The sequence below is a fragment of the Cheilinus undulatus genome, linkage group 6, assembly GCF_018320785.1.
Source record: "Cheilinus undulatus linkage group 6, ASM1832078v1, whole genome shotgun sequence".
NCBI classification, from domain to species: domain Eukaryota; kingdom Metazoa; phylum Chordata; class Actinopteri; order Labriformes; family Labridae; genus Cheilinus; species Cheilinus undulatus.
In genome coordinates this window covers 4,306,789-4,326,292 of record NC_054870.1, presented here as the reverse complement: position 1 = coordinate 4,326,292, position 19,504 = coordinate 4,306,789, and the positions used below count along the sequence as shown (strand labels likewise).

Here is a 19,504-nt window from a genome sequence, read left to right as displayed (position 1 = left end):
ACACTACAAAAGAGATCCTGACCATGGGGGTGGGGTCAAAGAGTGTCAATCATAGCTACAACAGAAGCGTTCCATGTGATCGAAGAAACAAACAATTATGGATATATCAAGAGGACGAAATGGACAGTCACTCCCTCAGATAGAACTTAAAGTATGCTTGTAATAACATAAAAAATGAATAAATAGATAAAATGGGCACATTAGTCCCATGGACAGAGAGAAAGTAGGGCCTCTTGTAAATGTTGATGCAAAGATAAGGAGCAGATGCTCTCCTGTTGGTAGACGTCAGGGTTCACATGGTTGACACCAGGTCAGGGTGACAAACGAGATGACGATGCAAGAAAAAATCTGATACGCTGGTCTTGTAGAGTCATGGTCCCAGGGCGTCTTGGATTTAAAGTGAACCTCCAGCTCAAAGCTAACTCCGTCCACTTCAGCATTTCAAAAAATGCACAGAAGGTGAGCAGTTTGGTACTGAGAGGAGGGCGGGGAAAGGACATTTTTTTTGTTTGTTTTTCTTTTTTTTCTTTTTTTTTAGGACGGTGTTTTCCAGATGAAGCGTGAGTCACCTAACCTTGCAAAGCAGATGGATTCGCCTGTTTCCTTGTTTCTCACTGGTGAATCCATCTTGCAAAGCTCCCATCTCAACCATTTGGGCCCAGTTAGAAAGTGACAGGACCAATCAGCTACGAGGGGCAGTACTTTCAGGCACAGTGGAGTTGCGGCGTAAACAAGCAGGCAAGCAAGCCTCGGTAGCTACGCATGCACAGCTCGATAGCGGCTACGTCACGTGTTTTGTTGCTCTGATTGGCCCGTAGAGATGTGACAGACAGGACGTTTACCCAATCACACTCCAAGCTTTTTTCAAAGCCTCTGCCTTTTCCCAAACATTTCCTACTGAAGCTTTCCCAGATGGATGTGTGAAACACATCCATCTGGCGTGTCAGGTTAGGAGTCACCATGACTCCCCTTGCCAGAAAGTGACACAGAGTCCCGCAGCACTGCTGCCTCAGAGCGATCTTTAGAGGTAGAGGATTTTCCCCTCCAGAGGCCTGTGAAGCAGGATTTGGAGTGGTGGAGGACCGTGGTGGTCCTCAGCACTACCTGTTCAGGCTGTGTGCTCCAGCAGTGGCATTACTGAAGCCGGAGCTCTCGGAGACGAGGCAGTGCAGGAGAGGATGGGAGAGGTCTCCAATGGTAAGGTCAGTTAAAGGCAGTAATGTTCTACCCTTTATATAGAGTTTGGTCACATAAGCCCCACTTTATCAGAAAAGATTTTTCAAAGCAGATCTCTGTTTGAGCTAATTAAAAGATATAAAAAAAAATGCAGATTTTTATCAGTTTAAGGCAAATGTCAGAAATAACAGCAGCATTGATGTGTTTTATCAGATACATCAGTGAACAGCTGGACAAAAATGTTAAAGTGTTCACTACTTCTATAATTATGTCCACTATAAGACAGTTTGTTATTCCAGAACGGCAAAGTTGGTCCCGAGGTTTGACGCTGAGCTACGATGCTGCAATTCTGGCTGAATTCATGTGCCGGCCTGAGAGGGCACCAAAGAAGGTTCTTCGTCAGATTTGTCAGTTTAAAGCCCTGGTTCCCAACCTGGGGTCTAGGACCCCACTAGGGGGCGCCAGAGATCTCAGGGTGGGGGTGGGGGGTGGGGGGGGACTCTGTCTGCCCTAAAATTGTTAAAATTAGATTTGCATATATTAACAGGAATCATGGTGTATGATCAAATCAAACTTTATTTATATAGCACCTTTCATACGTAAAAGAAATGCAACACAAAGTGCTTTACATTAAAAGACATACACCCCCAATCCCCCGTCCCGTCACACGCTCTCACACACTCACACACACACAAATACAGCATACTACACACATGCAAACCCCAGGCATACACCCCACCACACCCCAGCCCACCCCAACCCAAAGATAAAATAAAATAAATAATTCATACAATAGTTGTTGAGTAAAGGATTTACACAAAAAAATAGTTCAAATATATGTACATTTTGGTCAGAAATTATTACATCATTTTTTGTGTTGGTCACTGGGGGTTCCAATTTTCTTAGATACTGGTAGGGGGTAACCTTGCAAAGAAGATGGATTGACATGACCACATGGATGAATGGCACCTGATACATGGTGACTGTGCCAATATCTACATCACTGTTTAGGTATTTGGTGCAGTTTTTCTAAATCAGCGGTTTTCAAAGTGTGAGGCGGGCCTCCCCTGGGGGGCGCCACAGAACTTCAGGGGAGGCACAGAACCATAAACCAGAAAAAAAAGTGATTTTCTTTGCTCACTTCTGCATGGAGCAAAATGAATAGACTTATAGTTACTTTAAGGCGGTGATACTCAACGTGTGATTAATGATTATTAGTGGCTCTTTTATATCTTTATTTTAAATTTTATTCCCAAGAAAACCTTAAAGAAGGGAAACTTTTTTGCCCCTTTATACCATTTTTGACACTTTTCATCCATTTAAACATCCTTTTGTCATTTAATACCACTTTTTTTCCTACTTTTTGACCATTTTTGCCACTTCTTTTTGCCACTTTTTTTCCTTTTTTTGCAATTTTTCACTTCTTTTTTTTTTGTAATTTTTCACCCATTTAAGCATCCTTTTGTCACAAAATACCACTTTTTCCTACTTTTTTGCCCATTTTTTCCACTCTTGAATGAATTCATTCACTCATTTTTTGCCTTGTTTTTGTCACCTTTGGACCATATTTTTTGCCACCTGTTACTCATTCTATGTCACTTCTCACCCATCTTTTATTCACTTTTTATCCCCATTTTTTTTTTTTTTTTCAGCTTTTTGACCATTTTTGCCATCTTTAACTTATTGTTATTGCTACTTTGAGCTGTTTTTCCACCACTTAGATTGTGGCTCTTGCAGAGGTATTTTTCAGCAGCTTGTCTCTTTGGTTGAGTAACGCTGCTTTAAAGATTATCAGAGCAGAATGATCAGGTAGTATTGGTAATAAATTCATTACTGAAACCAAATAACTGATTGCCTGGTAAAGACAGATGTTTAAGAACATTTGCAGACCAAAATATCAAAGATACAAAAATGTTAAAAATTTTGAAAATTAGACATAAATGTTTGAAAATATGGTTAAGTTTTTTAAAATCTGAATCTTTATGTGGGTGGGGGTCCACCGAATAAATTATTTTCTCTTAGGGGAGGCTCACTCTCACACACTTTGAAATCCCCTGCTCTAAACCATGTGGTTTTTATTGATAACACATTTCCAGGGTTTTATTTTGTTGGTTCTCTCCCTTTATTTCATTCTCTAATTGTTAAGCTGCAGCATTTTTTCTCCTTGTAATATGTTTTGCAGCTGAAGTGCATTTGCCTTTCTCAGAAGCATGACCTGTTTAACTTTGACAGCTTTTTTCCATCATCCTTTATATCAAGAGTTAGAAATGTAAAATGATTTCCAAAAGTCGACCAAAAATCCAGAAATATGTTTTAAATCTGAGGACATTTTTAAACATGAGCCTATGTCTTGCTAAAGCAAGCCTACACACAGTCAGGTGTTTCAGACTCAATATTAGAAATGTAATGACATTTGGCCTTTGACATCAATGCAGCCTTGAAAAAATAAGACAGATTTTGGGCATTTGTTTTTGCATTCAGGAGAGCATTTCTGACATTGTTAGAAGTTTTTTTCAGGTGAAGTGTTTCAGCATATTTCTGGTAATTTTATTTAACTACTTCCTGACTTGAGCTCTTCACCTCACATACACGAGATCAATAAAAAGAGTGAAACCTCTAAACTGTGAGGATGAACATTGAGTGGGAATTTCCACTGCATCAGAGTGGATTTCTCCTGCCTAAACAAACTCAGGCACCTGTCACACATGGAAATCCTCCATCCTGTGACTCATTCCATTTCACACAATGGCTAACCTGTAATTTACCCCCAGCACTTAACAAGACCAACACTGTAACATGAGCACATGTGAAGAATTGACCGCTGTTTTCTTTGGCCAAGTTCACTGGAGCTGAATGGAGCATACAGCTTCTCTTTTCACTGGATGTGAGGCTTGTTTCCTTCAGCTCTGGGTCCAGGACCGGCTCCTGGCTGCAGCCGGGGCAGAAACAGAGGATTGAATATCAGAAGCACCTCACTGCCTCACCGGCTGATTATTGTGGAGGTGCAAAAAGCAGACGGTCTTTTCCCCCTGGCCTGCAGGGCCTCAGCTCAGCTCGTTGGTGTTATAGCTGTGCCAATAGGGCCATCTAGTGGTTGTAATATGAACTTATTTATTTATCATAGCACTGGAGGACAAGCTATTGAAGGACACAGATCTGGTTACATTTTCCTCTGATACTAGGCTGATTATTTTTCTCTTAGTTTATGATATTCTTCTGTTTTATCTTGTTTCTGTCCCAACAGACCTGCACCATTCAGAATAATAACTCCTCAGCTGTTTTTTAACGTAGCTACTAAAGCTTAATGGCTCATAATTCTCTGATGAATTTTAGTGACTTTTTTATCTAATTGTTGCATTTTAGGCACTTCTGTTCTGTATTGATCGTGCCATAACTATGGCCATCCTGCACACTTCATAATGTTGCTTGCACTTCACAGATTTCATAGAACAGAGTTTATCTGCGGTTTGATTTCTCTCTCTGTGTTAGATCTCAGTATCTGGAAGCAACCTATCTATTTAAAATATATCTGTGAAAATTTTGGTTTAAGTTTTTTTTTTTTCTTTTTTTACTTTTTAACAATTTTTATGGGGATGGACTTATTTACTGTCCTCTATTAATGATCAACTGTGTATTTAAAGTTGTCAGCTGTGGTCATGTCAGGTATTTTCTTTGCTACGAGGGTTTTTACGTATGGATCAGGTTTATGTGGGACTGCAGATGGAAATCATGGACATTTTTAGGCCTTTTTGGGGGGCTGAAGCCACCCTGAAATGTTCCTAAGCCCCGCCCCCAACAATAATTACTGTAAAAACAGTGACTGAATTCATTCAAGAACACACCTCACCATTATGTTACTTTTCAACTGTTTCAGACACAGAGAATATCTGTGTCAGGCAGAAATCAACCAGTTTTATTTGAAAAGCCTGGAAGAAGAAGAGAAAAGTTATGCAACTCTTTATTTTTAGATATTATATATCACATTTTTACTTCACTAATTCATTAATGGATCTGTTTTACAACATCTTCTCCATGAACTCACCCAAACATACAGACTTTGAAACGCTAACTCCAAAAACTCACTTAGACTGGCTGTTAAAAAGATCAGCATAGGGTCTTCCAGAGAAAGCAGGGTCTTTTGAGGTGTGATAATAACAAAACACAGGGCATGCTGCGTGTGTGTGTTACCTGCAACACAAGCACAGTATCCGCAACCTTTGGGGTTAAGTCCCCCTGTCTTTCAATCCTGGGGGCGTCCCTGATCAATGTCATTGTGCACAGTTTTTTAAAAAAATAATTAAATTAAATTGAATTTAAATTAAAATTTTAAAAAAAGATAAAAATTAAAATTAAAATTAAAATTAAAATTAAAAATTAAAAATTAAAAATACAAATACAAATACAAATAAAGATAAAAATAAAAATAAAGATACAAATAAAGATAAAAAATAAAATAAAGATAAAAAACAAATACAAATAAAGATAAAGATAAAAATAAAGATAAAGATACAAATAAAGATAAAAATAAAAAAATACAAATAAAAATACAAATACAAATAAAGATAAAAATAAAAGTAAAGATACAAATAAAGATAAAAATAAAAATACAAATAAAGATACAAATAAAGATAAAGATAAAAATAAAGATTTAAAATAAAAATAAAAAATATAAATATAAAAATAAAGATATAAATTTTAAAAAGTAAATGAAAATAAAATTAAAGAAAAGAAAAGAAATAAAAAGAAAATTTTAAATAAAGCACACATCATCACATTTGTAGATATAAAACATTGCACTCTAGGAGTGATTTTTTTAAATTAACAACTGTAAAGGAATAAGCCAACACAAGATATGTGCATGCATTTTGAGTTTGTGAAGTTTTGCCCCAGCTTACAGGACCTCATGGCAGCCTTTGGTATTCATGTATGAAATCTAACATGTTTTACTTGGTTCTGTTTGTTCAAAATTATTTTTTGTATTCTTAGTTTGATATGAAAAAGTAACCATAACCAGGTCAAAAGATTCAAAATACAATCATAACTAAAATGTCCTCTAGGAAACAACTGTGCTTTACCTCAAAAGTAATAAAACATTAATGAGCATTTAAACCCTGCTCAGATCAGCGTTTTCTACCTAAACTGTGGATTAAAATATGTCAGAGTGATAAAGGGTTGAATGTTGTGTCTGTCTGATGCACTGGTTCTAAACTGGTTGAGCCTCTAGACTCACCAGTACCTCTAACAAATGTTTAGAGTGAAAATGTTGCAGACTGAACTTTCAATAATAAAAAATACAGTCAAACAAAGAAAAGACATTACAAGCATGCTGTAAAAGCACAGCATTAAGAAACCCTGGGAGGGCATACATGCACATGTATTTTATTTTACTCCACTTTTCTGAGAAAGGTAAAAATTTTGTTCCTGAGGAGTTACCGTGTGGAAATCAGCTTTATCTTCTCAAATAAGGGGATAACTGCGTCGTAATACTCAGAAAACAACCAAAATGTACTTGTTTTCATTCAGAAATGGAGTAAAATTAAATGTATGGATGTGTGTTCACTTTTATTCACATTTTTTATTGCTTTTTAAAATGTTAACAATCAGACATATGCACATCTTACAATATTAAAGCTTTAGGCATAAACAACAACGAACATAGAGACAAATATATTTTTAAGAACAACAAAAATAGTCAAGTACTCATGCATCCAAGTTACATGATGAAATCCTTTTTGCATTTTATACATTTTACCTGTAAGGTTATTATTGCCAGGTCCAGTTGTCCATTACCAACTTTGCAGAATTTTGCCAGAAAATCACAGTTCATCTGATGTTTTCACATCATGATTCCATGATAACGTGACAAACATTATAGAATATGAACCATTTAACTTTGAGAGCAAAAATAAGAGAACACCATCGGCACTTACAGATTCATAAATTGTGTTAGTGTTTCATAAACAGCAATTAAATTAAAGTAATCATTAGAAATAAAGATCTGCTCTTCTCCCCATTTTGACTGATGGCCTTTCCTTCTATTAGTTTGTCTACTAGAGTTTTCTGAACCACTCCCCATATGAAGGAGCTTCTCTCTTCCTCCAGCTCCTTAATAAAAACTTTCTAGCCACCATTATGAAAGTCTAAATCAGTTCTGCACAATCACAGCTTTGCACTACAGACAGATCACCCAAAACATAGGAGAAAAATCAAAAATGTCTGTTGTCGTATCTATAATCTATAATGTGAATTTGTTTCCAGTCATTTTAAATCTTAGGCCGTTGCCAAAGAGCAAGCGGTAATGTTCAGAAGTGTTCACTAGTGACAGCCCTGTCCTTTATAGGGAAATATATAAAAACATAACAGCGTCATATAGTGGAAATGAGCACACGTGTTTCTACTGAGCAGCCCGTGTCTCTGCATCAGTCAGGCATGAGCACAAAATCTAAAATATCTGTAGAATTATGAGGAGAAATCAACCCCCACAACCTCTGATCCAGATTTCCCAGCCTCCCCGTACCAAACCCTCCCAGCTCCTGCCCCTCACCTGTCAGTCATTCCTGGGACCCTGGTGTTCAGGGGACCACAGGCCTGTCAGACCTCCAGCAGCCCCTCAAAGAAAATATCCTTCCTCCCGTCACAGCCCACCCTACCTCACCCCCATCCCTCTCAGGCCCGCCAAACAAAAATAAAGTCACATTGAAGAGAGAGTGGCCGGGGCTCCTGCTTTGCAGATCAGTCAGTGGATACCTGATTGTCACTCACGGGTTGGGCCCTTAATCCTATTGTTTCTCCGACAGGATTACTCTCTGTGGTCCCTCTCTCCCTGTGGCTGCGCGCGGGAGAAAGGCCAGATTAAAGGGATTAGCATGTATCCTCCTGACTTGTCAAACTGGGATGTAAGGCACCATTGACTTTCTTGGGGACCATGAATGAGGAGAGGCAGAGAGGTGCCTAAAAAAAGAGGTCATGAAAGGCAGTGAACAAGCCAAAATTCCTCAAAGGACAATGTGATTTGTTTGCTTTTGTTCCCTCAAACTAGGCTGAAAGGTTCAAAGGGCCGGCCCTGATGAGAGGAGATCCGAGAGAGAAACAAGAGAGGAAAACTTGACATGAAATAAGTCATATCACTGCACAGTGTAGCACGATTTTATTTAAATACACTCCCTAACCCGTTCAGTGTGTACACTCCCTGTCAGCAAAGTTATTTGAGCACCTCTGTGCTTCGCCTTGAGAAACACTGAGCAGCAGAGCCTTCAGCATCAACCCCGGCCTTGCTGAAGACTGTTTCTCATATCTGGAATGCCAAAGCTGACCATGGATGGGTGACAATGAAAATAGATGTTGAAGGACTGGGAACAGGGCAGGACAAAAAATCTGAAGATATTCTGAGAGCAGCTGAGAGGCGCTAAAAAGCAGATAACTCTTAATCAGAGGTCTGCTGGTCAGCACTACTGTGGCCTATTATGAATATTAGGGTACTTTCTAAGCCTAGCATGAAAAAATAAGGGCATTTGTGTTTGGTAGATTAATTCCAACAGGAAGGCCTGTTTATTTCCCTTTTCAGTGGTGCCACATATGTGAGGAGCATGCATCTGTGGGATGAGCAGCAGAGCTGAGTATGTGGGTGGAGCCCATGAATTTTTTTCCAAATCTTCCCTGCAGCTTATTCTGCCACTGACTCTTGTTTGGTGAATTGGATGATTAAAGTTTATAGAAACTAGATATGTTTAACCTTGCAAAGCAGATGGATATACCCGTTTTCGTGTTCCTCACTGACAATCCATCTTGCAAAGCTCCCGTCTGAACCATTTGGGCCCGGTTAGAAAGTGACAGGACCAATCAGAGACGAGGGGCAGTACTTTCAGCAAGCAGCAACAGGAGGCCAGTGTTGTTATAGTGAAAGACATTAGCATTTTCCTCTGTAGCTGTGCACGCACACCTCGGTCGTGGCTACGTCACATGTTTTGTTGCTCTGATTGGCCCGTATAGATGTGACAGACAGAACGTTCAACCAATCACACTGTAAATTTTTTTAAAGCCTCTGCCCTTTCCCAAACACTTAGTATTGAAGGTTTTCCAGATGGATGTATGAAACACATTCATCGGGTGTGTCAGGTTATAGCATAATGGCAATTTAACTGTTTTTTTCATTTAACAAGTGGGAGCCTCAGCAGTGTGTGGAAGAACTGTACACAGCCTGGCTCCTCCTCCTCATGCTGGTCACCAGCCTGGTCACACACTGCCATAGGACGGCCTCCCATTCTTCAACCAGCATTTGGCCTCAAGTTAGCCAGTGTGGCTGTGTTGGTCACTCTAAAATGAATAATACATCCAAGCTGATCCCACAGGTGTTCAGTGGGGTTGAGGTCAGGACTGCAGGCAGGCCATTCCTTCCTCTCCACTCCAAATTCTGTAGGTAGAGTCTGATAAAACCCCGCTCTGTGGGAGTCCTCTTGAAGGATAGAGGTCTGCCCCAGACTGTGGAGATATGGGACTGACAGACAGACACACCCCTTGCATTTGATTTCTAGTTGCCCTTGTGTTTTTCCCTCCACATTGATAGCATTATCAGTAGAAGTTTCAGTTGTGTTTTCGCTTTGTGTTTAAATAGTAATTTTTTTGTTTGTGCACTGCATTTGGGTCCTTTCTTGTTCCACTTTCTCTAATTGTGACAGCAACGTCATTTCGCAGAAATCCCTCACTAGCAGACAGAGCTATCCAAGTCATTAGAGGGTTTGACAAATAGGTAGTATTTAAAATGTAAATAACATGTAAACATATACAGTGCTTAACAAAGGTTTATGCCGCAGCTGCCCTAAATTAACAGCATTGGTAATTGCCAAAATCATTTTTATGTTTCTGCAATGGTTAATACACCAATATGTAGAAGCTCTTTAACCCAAATGATATTTTTAATGCTAAAATATAATTATTATTGTTATCCATGAATTTTCATATTTACTGATTTGCAGAAAACCGAAAAAATAGTAAAGCACATTAATATTTCTTGATTAATATGTCAAATTATAGTTATTTACTTGCATTCCTGAACAGAAAAATGAGTTTTAATGCGTAAATGTTATGCTTGATTAATTTCTGACTGCTCAGAGAAGCCCAGTGAGCCGGCTCAAATTTGGGTATAAAAAGGTGAATTCAGTTTGAAATTCCTCATTCCTGTTCAAAACGGTAAAACATGGAGAGCTCATTGAAAATGAAAGAATCCACATTAAAGCACTTCATGATGCTGGATGGTCTCTGAGACAAACAGGGAAAGACATAAAGTGTTCTCACAGTGTGGTCAAGTATGCTGGAGTCAATTGCTGAGACTGGTACTTGAGTTAACTGAAGCAGATGTCAGACACCTCAAGGTCTGAAGTACTAGAGACAGAAGGAAGAGCATTGCTGATCTTCAGGCAGAGATGAATGCTTCTAGATCAGAGTCTGAGAAAGTCTCCAGAGTGACCATAAGCAGACGACTGAGGGAACAAGGCTTAAAGAGAAGAACAGCTGCTAAGAAGCCATTATTGAGGCCTGCAAACATCCAGAAACGCCTCAGATTTACCAGGGAGCACAAACACTGGACTGTTGATGACTGGAAGAAGGTACTCTGGATGAACGAGTCTAAGTTTGAACTCTTGGGTCAGCATGGTCGTGTTTATGTCTGCAGTAAAAGCTGGAGAACGTTTTGATGCCAGATGCAAACACAGTGAAACACGGTGGAGATTCCATTATGGTTCGGGGCTCTATTTGTGGATACGGCGGGGGCAAATGAGTGAAAATCCATGGTATCATGAACAAGAACGTCTACCACAACATCTTAGTGCATCATGGAATCCCTTCCGGACTGAATCTGATTGGTCGTGGGTTCATATACCAACAAGACAACGACCCCAAGCGTACTTCAAAGCTGTGCAGAGACTATTTGACCAAGAAAGAGGAATCCGGAGTACTGGAACCGATGGACTGGCCAAGTCAAAGTCCGGATTTGAATCCGATTGAACAAATTTGGGATTTAGTAGATTCAAAGATTGATGGCACAAAAGTTTCATCTAAAGCAAGTCTGTGAGAACAGCTAGAAACTATTTGGACCTCAATAACAAAAGAGACTGTGGAAGAGTCCATAAAAACGATGGCAGCAAGAATGCAAGCTGTTATCAAGGCCAAAGGAGGCCACACAAAATATGAAGTTTTTTGGTTATTATGTGTGAAAAAGGACTATTTAGTTGTTTGAGTTTGTTATCTGCCAAATAGATAACAATAACATTTTTAGTTTTAAACAAGTTTTTGAAAGATTTCTCAAATATTTTTTTCCCGTTTTTATGACAGGTGGTCTAATAAATTTGTTAAGCACTGTTTATGTGTTTATATCGGGAAAAATAAAGAGAATTTTAGAATGTTTGCAAAATTATTAAGAGTGAAAAATTACACAAGTATTCAAGACCTTTACAAAAAAACTTTAAATTTTGCTTAGGTTCCTCCCATTGCTCCCTGTATTTGCTGAGATGTTTCTGCACCTTGGCTGGAGTCTGCCTGTGGTAAACTGACACACAGTGGAGCACAGTGGCAACAAATATTTTCTTGTGGAAGTTGTTTGGTACAACCAGGACTCTTTCAAGAGCCGGCCACCTAGCCTAACTAAGCAATCTGAGGAAAAGAGAGGTGACCAAGAACCTGATGTCACTCTGACTGAGCTCCAGAGGTCCTGTGTGGAGATGGGACACAGTTCTGGAAGGACAAGCATCACTGCAGCCCTCCTCTGATCCGGGCTTACGGCAGAGTGGCCAGCAGAGGCCTTTCATCATTACAAAAGCACACTTGGCCTTTACATGGAGTGTTTCGCAAACTCCAAGCAGGCCATAATTCCTCCACAGGAGAATTTTTGTCTTCTCTGTGCAGTTTGGAACCTCTCAGGAAAGCTCCAGAGAAACGGGAGTAACATGAGATAAGTTTACAGTGTTGGTGTAATGGGTCTGAATACTTGTGCCAATGGGATGTTTCTGTTTTTATGAATTTTCATAAACCGCCAAAATTCAATTTTCACTTTGTCATTTGAGGGTATGAAAGAGGAAAAAAATGGGTTTATTTCAGCTGTAGCATATGGCAGCAATATAAGAACAAAAAAAGTGAAGGGGGTTCTGAATACTTTCTGAATGTGCTTGTATCTTAATATGAGCTATAAGCATCTCTATGCTGTATATATTTATGAGTTATAAATATCACTGTGCTGTATCAGCAATAAGAATCTTTGTGCTATATATGTATATTTGAATGAGCTATGAGCATCTCTGTCTGAAGGGGGCAGTATCGTCACGTTAAGGATACTGAATGCTGTAACCTCGAAGAAGAGGAAGAATAAAGAAAAACAGAGGAAGACGGTGGTGAGTGTTGCTGTATGTCGGTCGACTATATTTCCGTATTTTTAACGACTAATGCTCTGTGGGTTTTGTCTAAAATTTAAAGTTGGCCTCGGCTGCATCAGCTAAATATCATGTGTTTTTCCTGAATGTTAAATAAATCTCCTATCTAACTGCCTTTTTGATTTGTTCGCTGGGTAGTTGACATCTGGAGCTGGCTTGTCCCACCTGTCTCTGCGATACTCTAACCCTAACGGTTCGTTTTCTGACTAATTTTTACTTATCAGTCACAAATATCAGACCACTGAACACCTTCACCGGCTACCGAGCTAACTTTAGCATAGCCTCGATGTTTGGAAGAAGTTCTGACGCAGACGTTGGACGTGACTGTTTACAGAGAGGACAGAATGTGCTGTAGATCTTCAAACACAACATCATACTGGTATCTGAGTCCATTGATACCGTGGTTTAGAGTTTACTGCATATTGAACAGCTCATTAACAGCAGTTTGTGATAACCTTGATGTATTATTTACCTCTCATGTCAGAATGCCTGCTGATAAATCCCAGTCTTTACATTCTCATCGTTAGGGTTTGTTTTGGTCAATATGTTATCTTATCATCCCACTCTGTTCAGATTGGGTACAAATCTGGAGCCTTTCTCTATTAATAGAGCTGGGAAAATCTAGACCAGACTCATATGGTGATATACTGTATTTTTTCTCTAAAGAAATAACAAAACAAGTTAGTTGTACATGAGAGTTACCACAACCAGAACTACCAGCCGACTGCTATATGCGTTAACAATGTACAGTGCATCTGCAAAGTATTCACAGTGCTTCACTTTTTCCACGTTTTGCTGTTACAGCCTTATTCCAAAATAGATTAAATTCATTTTTACCTCAAAATTCTACCTTTGCCATGAAACTCAAAATTGAGCTCAGATGCATCCTGTCTCCACTGATCATCATTCAAATGTTTCCACACCTTGATTGGAGTTCACTTGTGGTGAATTCAGTTGATTGGACATGATTTGGAAAGGCACACACCTGTCTATATAATGTCCCATAGTTGACAGTGCATGTCAGAGCTCAAACCAAGCCATGAAGTCGAAGGATTTGCCTGTATACCTCCAGGACAGGATTGTGTCGAGGCACAGATCTGGGGAAGGGTACAGAACAAACTCTGAAGCATTGAGGTTCCCAAGAGCACAGTGGCCTCCATCATCTGTAAACAGAAGAAGTTCGGATCCACCAGGACCCTTCCTAGAGCTGGCCACCTGGCCAATCTGAGCGATTGGGGTAGAAGGGCCTCAGTCAGGGAGGTGATCAAGAACCCGATAGTCACTCTGACAGAGCTCCAGCGTTGCTCTGTGGAGAGAGGAGAACCTTGGCCTGAATGCCAAACATCATGTTTGGAAGAAACCAGGCATCACTCATCACCTGGCCAATACCATCCCTACAGTGGAGAATGGTGGGGGCAGCATCATGCTGTGGGGGTGCTTTTTGGCAGCAGGAACAGTGAGCCTTGTCAGGGTTATGCGTAAGATGAATGCAGCAATGTACAGAGACCTCCCTGATGATAACCTGCACCTGAGTGCTCTTGACCTTGGACTGTGCCAAAGGTTCATCTTCCAGCCAAACAACAACCCTAATCACATGGCCATAATAACAAAGGAGTGACTTCGGGACAACTCTGTGAGTGTCCTAGAGGGGCCCAGCCAGAGCCCAGACTTGAACCTGATTTTTAGATCTCTGGAGAGATGAAAATGGCTGTGCACTGACGCTCCCCATCCAACCTGATGGAGCTTGAGCGGCTCTTCAATGAAGAATGGGAGAAACTGCCCAAAAATAGACAAGACGAGCTTGTAGCATCATACTCAACAGAGCCAGAGCTCCCCACTAAAGGAGTCTGGTATTCCAGGTTGGGACCCAAGGCTATAGACCACTGGTCTGTCACACCAGTACCATCTTCCACCACTATGATGCATTACGGAAATATCAGTGGTCCTGCTTTAAGACGAAAACTCTTTATTGCTGTAAATGTGTGTGTGACTGGTAACAGTTCCTGGTCTGACTTTGTTAGCTCTGCTTGAGTTTTACTATGATCTAAGTGCTATCTGTGTCTGATTCTGATTGAGTTTAACCAGAGGCTTCTTTTTATTTAGAAACAGTCTAAACGGTTAAAGATGACGACTTCATGGAGTGACCGTCTGCAGAACTATGCTGACCTCCCGGCTAACATGGACGGCGTGGCCATGAAGAAGTATCGCCGTGAAGCTCATCATAGGTATGTTTCACTCTGCAGTAAAGGGACTACTAAAATCTTAAACCTGGACCAGTCCTGCTTTTGACTCACTGTCTTGGCTGGCTACCATAGTGTTGTAGACAAACGCGCTGATGAGTGTGTGCATACGTGTGTGTTTTGTTGTTTTATACATATTCATAGCAATAACAGAAAACACATACATGTAGCAACTTAAGAGTGAGAGTGCAGCATGAGGATCTTGTAGAATCACATGAAAGTCAGGCTAGTTCATTGATATATGAGTATTTTTGATAAGTTGTGAACCTTTATTTTCATTTAGAAAAGTATAGAAAAACTTGCAAAATTGTGGCTCAGCCTTTTCGAGTTTATCTCGACCATGAAAACAAGCTCTGATATGACAGTATCATGACTGTGGTTTTCATGAAATCAAGTGTTGCTCACAGTTTTTCTCAGTCACTTTGGTACATTTGTCAGATCAGAATTAAAATTCTCAAAACTACTTGTTCAATCTTCACATCATTGTGTCACTTGTGCACATCAAAAAATCAGTTTCTCATTTCTTTCAGCAAGTTGCAAATGCTTTGGTTCATCCATGCAAATGATTATGTACAATTCTCTGTTGTTTCCTATTATCAGCTGCTTCTGTCATGTTGATCAAAATGTATTATAATGGGTCTTTGCTGAATAGTCTCACCCCTCACAACATTTAGGCATTAGTTCACTGCATAAGTCTTTACATGCAAAATGGTTGAACATGTTGTAATAATATGTCAAGCATATTTCTATACATTTCCATTAGACTTTTTTTTCTAAATCTGTCCTGAATTGGTAAATTGCTCCCAGGTGGATCTTGACTTTCTCTTACAAAGGGAAATGTGTGAAGCAGAGGCTGGATAAGACACTTTAAAAGATTCTTTCCATGCTGCATTGCAAGCGAAGATGTTGGTTTTGATGTTGATGAGAATTTGTGGTGCAACAGACAGGAACGTCAGGAGGTGTAAGAAGACTGCACTGTAATTCCTACAGCACTGCATGTACAGTTTTCCCTAAGAAGACTGTCCTATGTCCCATGTTTTTTTCTTTGTGCTATGCAGTGCTGTCTTTTCCTTTCTGTATCGCAATGACAGTCTGTCAACAAATTACAGTAAAAGCGTAAATGTGAATCTTGTCCAGTCTCTTGCAATCTCCCACATACACTAAGGTGTAACTTACAGTAATTATCATCAAAACTTTAGCCATAGTTTACATCAGAACATTCCTCCAGAGTACACTGTTATATTGACAACATGACTAAGCAATTTGACTGTCTTATCCGTACACAATGACACAAGGACTTGTCATTCTGATGGCACTGACATGTTCATTGACACAGATATTTACTTTTGAGAGATGAACTAAGGATTCTGAGCAGGAGACTGGCTTTTGCAGGTAATCCATGGTGTTTTGCTATTTGTACAACTTGTTTTGAGAAATGCACTTACTGTTTTGCAAATGTCGAGGATGATTCAAGAAATGTACCAAAGAGATTGAGAAAAACTGTAATAATAAAAAAAATAATGGTTGGTGTACGAGGTGTACAAATTACATGAGTTAGTTTTTCCATGTAAATGATATTAAGGTACAATGTAAGACTCCAGCCAGTTTTAAAAAACATTCTTAACACTTTTTTATTCCCCTTTAGCGCTCCTAATCTAGTACTTCGCTTTCTTTAACATGAGGGGAAATCATTCTACTCTGACAAAAGCCTCTTTACAGTTTTGATATGCTTATTTAAAGCCATTTGTTTAACTATTCCAGGACTTATTTATGTTCTCTCTTTAAGTGTTTCACTCTGTGTTGCTTTATTAAGCCAGCCTTTGTGTCTCACAGGATGCAAGCATGTTTCCATGTCTTGTTTGTAGTTATTTCACCCATTTCAGCTCACTTAGAGTGTTATGCTCCCATTTTTTCAATGTTGCTGTGTCTTTTATGTTGAATACTGTTATTTGTTTGCTGTTTATTATAAGAGATTATGTTGGGGTTTCTTGAAATGGGGTTATTTGGCTAACTTTTAACAGTTTGGGCAATTATCATTATAGTTACTAAATGTGTATATTGGATGCTGTCTGACCTAGAACTAGATCCTTTAACTGCTGATGTTAGACACAAAGTTTTTCCTCTGTAAAACTGCTGCGCTAATGAAAAGGCAAACAGAACTTTTACTTCCTACTTTGTTAGGGCTTTCTCCTCTGCCCTCTGTGTGCTGACAGTAGATGGATTTACTGACTAATCTATGAGAGTTAGAAAAATGTGTGGGAGGTTAGAAAAACAGATGTAGAGACATGTGATCATAAAGAATTTAAATTTAATTTTTTTGAGCAAACATTATCTTTCAATGTTAAAAACATGGGTTAAAGAGTGTTTGATTTTTTTTCTTAAAGGGAGCTTTTAGGAAATGATTGATTGGTGTCAGCTGGCTATCAGCTGGTCATGGCTGATATGAACTAAGGCAGAACAGTTTAAAAAATGTAATTGCAATTATTTTTGCTCATATATTGCAAATTTGTTGCAATACCGATTAGTTTATTTAAGGGGATTATTGTTTTAATGTTATTTTTAATCTCATTTTTGTTTAAGAAAAACATACATAAAACACGAAAAGGGGAATTTTTGTAAACCATTTTAAAAAAGACACTTGAATGGTTGCATAGTGTGCTGCTGCAAAATATGGATCTATTAAAGTGGTAGTTTGACACATTTCAAGTTAAATTTTGCAACTTCTGCAATTTGTTAATTGCAGCAGACCATAATGTGATTTAATCTAATTTACAATAACAGTGGTGAACCTTCCCAGGAGGAGCCAGCCCACCAAAACTCAAGATTTAGAGATTTATTTTGGCCTTTTCATGCCTTTATTTGACAGAGTAGGTCAGTGGATAGAGTCAGAAATGGGACGAGAGTGAGGAGAGACATGTAGCAAAGGGCCACAGGCTGGATTAGAATCTGGGCTGCCTGAGTACATGGGTCGCACCTTAGACTGCTTTTCTATCTGCGTGCCCCAGCGTAGCAAAATTAGTCCAAGAGCGCATCAACAACTCACCCAGGAGGTCAGAAAGCACCCAGAACAACATCTTAAGGCTTGCAGGTCTCACCTGACTCAGTTAAGTGTTGGGAAAATAGTTTAAAGGCTGACAAGACAAAAGTTGAACTTTTTGAAAGGTGTGCATCCTGTGCTTGTTTGCTGTTGTTGCCACCAAGGTTGGTACAACCAGTTATTAGGTTTAAGGGGAATGACTTTTTCACACATAGGGCCAGGTAGGTTTGGATGGATGTTCCCTTAATAGATTAAACCATCGTTTAAACTGCATTTTGTACTGACTCTAGTTTTCTGTCCAGTATTAAATTTTTTTTGATGATCTGAAACATTTAAGTGCAAAAAAGAGGAAAGTAAAGCTAGGTTAAAAGTGGGCTGGCTTCATGACACAACAAACTCTGACTTTAGGCTTAACAGACCAAGCTTATGCCCCCCTGGTCCCATAGAGAGCCAAATTAAAAATACATTTAATAGTTAAGCGTGTCTATGTTCTGTTTGTTTAAAACTTTAAAGTAGGTGTTAGAGATTTGAGGCCGGTGTTACTGGTCTTTTTCAGACTGAACAGTCTTGAGTAGATTGTTAAACTGACCAAAACAATACAGTGGAACCACCTTAGAGTATCAGTGTTAAGACCAGCAGTCATGAGTGCAGTGGTAATACTACGTGTATTCTCTATTACAAAGCTTGCCAAAGGATCTGGCTCAAAACCATCCTGCGATGAGGTATGACATCCTTTTGTTGTTGAAACAAACTGTGACTACTGACTAAGTGAGTCTTCAGTTTGATGTCCATGTGAACTGATTCTCCATCCAACTCTCATGGAGCTCCATTCATACTGACTCTGACCGTGAATTGGCTTTCTCCCTTTTGGAACTGCAGGTGGTTTGTCATTGTGGTTTAATTTTTGTGTGAACTCGTTCTTCTGCATTTCCTTTGGTCCCTCATCTTTTTCTTAATCTCCATCTGTTACAGTCGATCTGATCACCTCTCATCTCATCTGACCAGTGTGCAGTCCAAGCAGAGTCACAGATTATATGTCAGAGATGTATAATCTGTATTTCTGTGTGTAGGCAGACAGTGAAATAAGAAAAGCAAATAGAAAGACTGAAGATAAAAAGACTAAAAAAAATCTGCAGCTACTCAAATATCTCAACTTTATTCTTTCTGACTAGTTCTGCAGAAATCACTTCCTTGCTTTGCTGTGTATTTGTTTATAATCCAATTTTTAAAATTCTGATGGTAAAATCAAGACTAGTTTGATTGTTTGCATAGCCATGTCAAACATAGTATTGAGACCCCAGAACAAGTGAAAGTACCTGTACCACTCTGGTAAAAATACTCTGTAATAGGTAAATGTTCAGCATTTAAATTTTGTTTCTGTGAAAGTATGCAAGCTATAATCAGGAGGCTATTTTGAGATCAAAAGAAGAACCAGCTAATTCTTTAAAAGGTGTAATTTTTCATATTTTTCAGTGTCGTTTAGAGGTGCACCACTTGTGAAAATGGAAACTAATTCAGTTGCTCAGACAGCCACTCTTCTCTTGGTGTAAGACTCCCACTATGCCTATATTTTTCTCATGTGCAGAGTTTTTCAACTGGTGGCTTCCTTTGCCCAGCATGACACAACAGATAAG

The 19,504-nt window shown here is 39.2% G+C and overlaps 1 protein-coding gene across 5 annotated transcripts in view; it reads left to right on the top strand.

Moving 5' to 3' along the window:
* Positions 1 to 12,503: 12,503 nt before the first annotated feature.
* nt5c2a (5'-nucleotidase, cytosolic IIa) overlaps positions 12,504 to 19,504 on the top strand; it is a 46,564-nt gene continuing 39,563 nt past the window's right edge. For 2 of the 5 annotated variants that reach the window (XM_041789278.1, XM_041789274.1), the window contains exons 1-2: positions 12,573 to 12,786; positions 14,697 to 14,818. In XM_041789278.1, the coding sequence (XP_041645212.1) occupies positions 14,718 to 14,818 (101 nt within the window). In that variant the 5' untranslated portion in view covers positions 12,573 to 12,786; positions 14,697 to 14,717. The other 3 variants (XM_041789275.1, XM_041789276.1, XM_041789277.1) reach the window with 3 other exon arrangements.